Source organism: Echinops telfairi, unplaced genomic scaffold (assembly GCF_000313985.2).
Source record: "Echinops telfairi isolate 266 unplaced genomic scaffold, ASM31398v2 ScPeMD7_6;HRSCAF=24_1, whole genome shotgun sequence".
In the NCBI taxonomy this organism is placed as follows: domain Eukaryota; kingdom Metazoa; phylum Chordata; class Mammalia; order Afrosoricida; family Tenrecidae; genus Echinops; species Echinops telfairi.
In genome coordinates, this window is record NW_022103903.1 from 20,699,899 (window position 1) to 20,702,955 (window position 3,057).

The 3,057-nt window shown below is 43.2% G+C and overlaps 1 protein-coding gene across 1 annotated transcript; it reads right to left on the minus strand.

The window, feature by feature from the left end:
• Positions 1–1,965: 1,965 nt before the first annotated feature.
• On the minus strand, positions 1,966–2,470 carry LOC115868097 (translation machinery-associated protein 7-like). Its single transcript, XM_045286269.1, has one exon. The coding sequence runs from the start codon at positions 2,468–2,470 to the stop codon at positions 2,279–2,281; it is 192 nt and encodes a 63-aa protein (XP_045142204.1). The 3' UTR covers positions 1,966–2,278.
• Between the last annotated feature and the right edge of the window lie 587 nt (positions 2,471–3,057).

The following is a 3,057-nucleotide window of genomic DNA, read 5'->3' on the forward strand; positions in this document are numbered from 1 at the left end:
CCCCCTCCCTTCCCGCTCCCCCCTCCCTCATGAACACTTGATAATTTATAAATTATTATTTTGTTATATCTTGTCCTGTCCGATGTCTCCCTTCACCCACTTTTCTGTTTTCCATCCCCCAGGGAGGAGGTCACATGTAGATCCTTGTAATCAGTTCCCCCTTTCCAACCTACCCTCCCTCTACCCTCCCAGTCTTAATCATTTCTTGTTGGTACATTTATAATAGCCCTCTACCTCATTCTGTGCTTTCAGACTACCAGCTGCTCTGAGCGAGAGATGAGGATGTCTGCTCTTATCAAGATCCATAGCCTTGGAAACAACATATGGGATGGGTATAAGTATAAATCCACTTGGTGGCAGGGAGTTTTTACCTAGTTCCCCTGTCTTCATTTGCTTCCACAACAATGGGTCTAAAATGGTAAACCTAATAACATCACTAATCTGCTTAATAAAGCTTCATGGTACTCCACTGCCATGAATTTAATGCCAAAGTTGTAAACATAGTCTATAAGGCACTTAACCCTATTTACTCTTCTAGTTTCTTTATCTACCTTTCCGAATTCCAGAAAACTGCCCACTGTCCAATGGCTATTCTGGGATCTTCTAGGCTTCCCTTCAGTCGGTCTCACTCTTTTCTAGGTCATGGAGCACTGGTGATGTAGTCGTTATGCGCTGGATTGTGATCTGCATAGCTGGCAGCTCAAAACCACCCGCAGCTCTGTAAGAGAAAGACTGGGCTTTTCACTCCCATAAACAATCTTTGAACCTCCCAGGTTGAGTGGGTGGAGGGGGAAGGGGGCATTGCTATGAGTCAAATTGATTCAATGGCAGTGAGTTTTTAATTTTATTTTCCTATGCCTGTAATACACCAACCTTCCTTTTAAACTGTTGAAATTCCATTCAGCCTTCAAGTACAGGTTAAAATTTTAACTTTTGCTAATTATATGTGACCTTAGATGCTGTGCTTTCCAAGTACTTTGGTCATACTCTCTCTCCATTGGATAATTATGTAGCCCTAAAAGGAGGAGTCTTGGTAACAGAAGGTTGGAGGTTTGGACTCACCAGCTGCTCCATAGAAGAACTATGAGGCTATCTTCTCCCATGAAGATTTATAGCCTTGGAAACTCAACATCAGATCACTGTGAGTCAGAATAGAGACAATGGGTGAGGATTTTCAATTTATCTTTGTCTCCCTCAGGCACCCATGAGTTGGATCAAAGGCAGGGAGTCTGATTTGTCTTGTTATCCCAAGTTCTTAGCAGGGTGCCAGTACTTAGGTGATTCTCAAATACTTTGCTGACTCCATGGATTAAGACATATTTTAACAGTTAGGGGTAGGGGGTAGGTTGGGTTCCTTATAATAAAAACTCTAAATGTATGACTTTAAAAGGTAGAGGGTGCAGAAGAAATTCAGACAGGCACCTAGACTGTCTGGTCTCTTCACAATGGCATCAGTGTCCCAAAAGACCACTAAAATGCTGCCCCCCCCGCCCCCCACTCTTATCTCCAAGAACTCCTGGTGATGCAAAATGGCCACTCAAGCGCTAGTGGCTACATCTGAGTTCTGGGCAATAAGAAGTAAAAAGAAGGGAAAATGAAAGAGGACAATAAGTTCTCTCAGAAGTGCTTGTTTCTACTGCTGATTCCTCAAGGGAGGTTGAGGAAAACTATTTTTATGTTAACACATTCATATTGTTTCCTAGAATCAACCCAGGGTTCTCTTTTGGAAAAAGATGGACAGATTGGAGATTAGGTCAGCATCTAGCAGTCCCTCACACAAATTTTTTTGTGATCCTTCATGATAGCTGTGGCTTTTGGATAGATAATCTTTGCCCTGGCTGAAGGGGATGGTCACCTCTGCTACCTTGAATTTGCAAATGAGTTTCCATTGGGGTACCAATGACAAGGACTTTATTGTTGTTAGGTACTGTCAAATTTACTCGTACTTAAATATATATATATATATTTTTCAAATGAGTTGCTTTAATTCCAGATGGTACAGAATGCTGGGCATCACAAAGACTGAGGAGCAGCTCTGGCAGGTTCTGTACTGGGTTCACTCTGACCTCACAGCTAAGATAGAAATGGCTGAGTGAGAAGAACTAAACATTGTGTGATTTTTCTTCTTTTTTACAAAAGTTTATTCTTAATGTACAACAGGCTCCAAGACAACACTTCATTCTAACTATAAGTGGCAACAAATGTTCTAGCAGGGAATCCAGATGTTTACACAGGAACAGAATCAAGGGTCACCATTGCCTCAGCCACCAAGAACAGCTTACTTTTTGCCAGATTTCTTAATTCCACCTGTGGCCAGGGGCCCCTTCCCCGTGGCCTTCGCCTTTAGCTCCTCCAGTTTCTTTTGTTCTTCCTTCTGTTTCTGCTTGAAAGCCTTATCTTCCTCATCCATCTCCTTGTTCTGCTTCTTGGGTTGTTTCAGGGGCTTCTTGCCACCTTCATGGCCCAACATGGCGCCTGCTTCCCCTTCCCCAGACCTGCCACCGAAAAGCCTACTCGTACTTATATTAACCGAATGTATAACAGAACAAAACTCCACCTCACCTGCACCATCCTACCATAGGAGATGTGTTTGAGCCCATTGCTAAAGCCACCATGTCAATCCATCTTGTTGAGGGTCTGCCTGTTTTTCACTTCTGTGGATGACTCTTGTGAACCATGTAATCTCGCTGCCATTGAGTCGATGCTGGATCATAGTAAGTCTTAATAAGGGTTAGATCCGCCCCTGTGAGTTTCTGAGACTAATTGTTTATGGGAGTAGAAAACCATCCTTCTCCCTCCATGGTTTCAAACTGCGGACCTTTGGAATAGCAAGCAAACTCATAACCACTACACCAGCATGGTTCCTGTTCCACATCGATTAGAAGGTTCCCATTAGAAACCTTATCTTAACAAAGCCCACATGGAAGAACATATTCGCCTGTGTGTTCACAAGGTGTCGAAGGGATCGCTGAAGACAAATGGGTGCATAAGCAAATGTGGCGAAGAAAGCTGATGGTGCCCGGCTATCAAAAAGTATAGCGTCTGGGGTCGTAAAGG

Coding starts and splice junctions, on each gene's coding strand:
- LOC115868097 (XM_045286269.1), bottom strand. CDS start 2,470: ATGTTGGGCCATGAAGGTGGCAAGAAGCCCCTGAAACAACCCAAGAAG.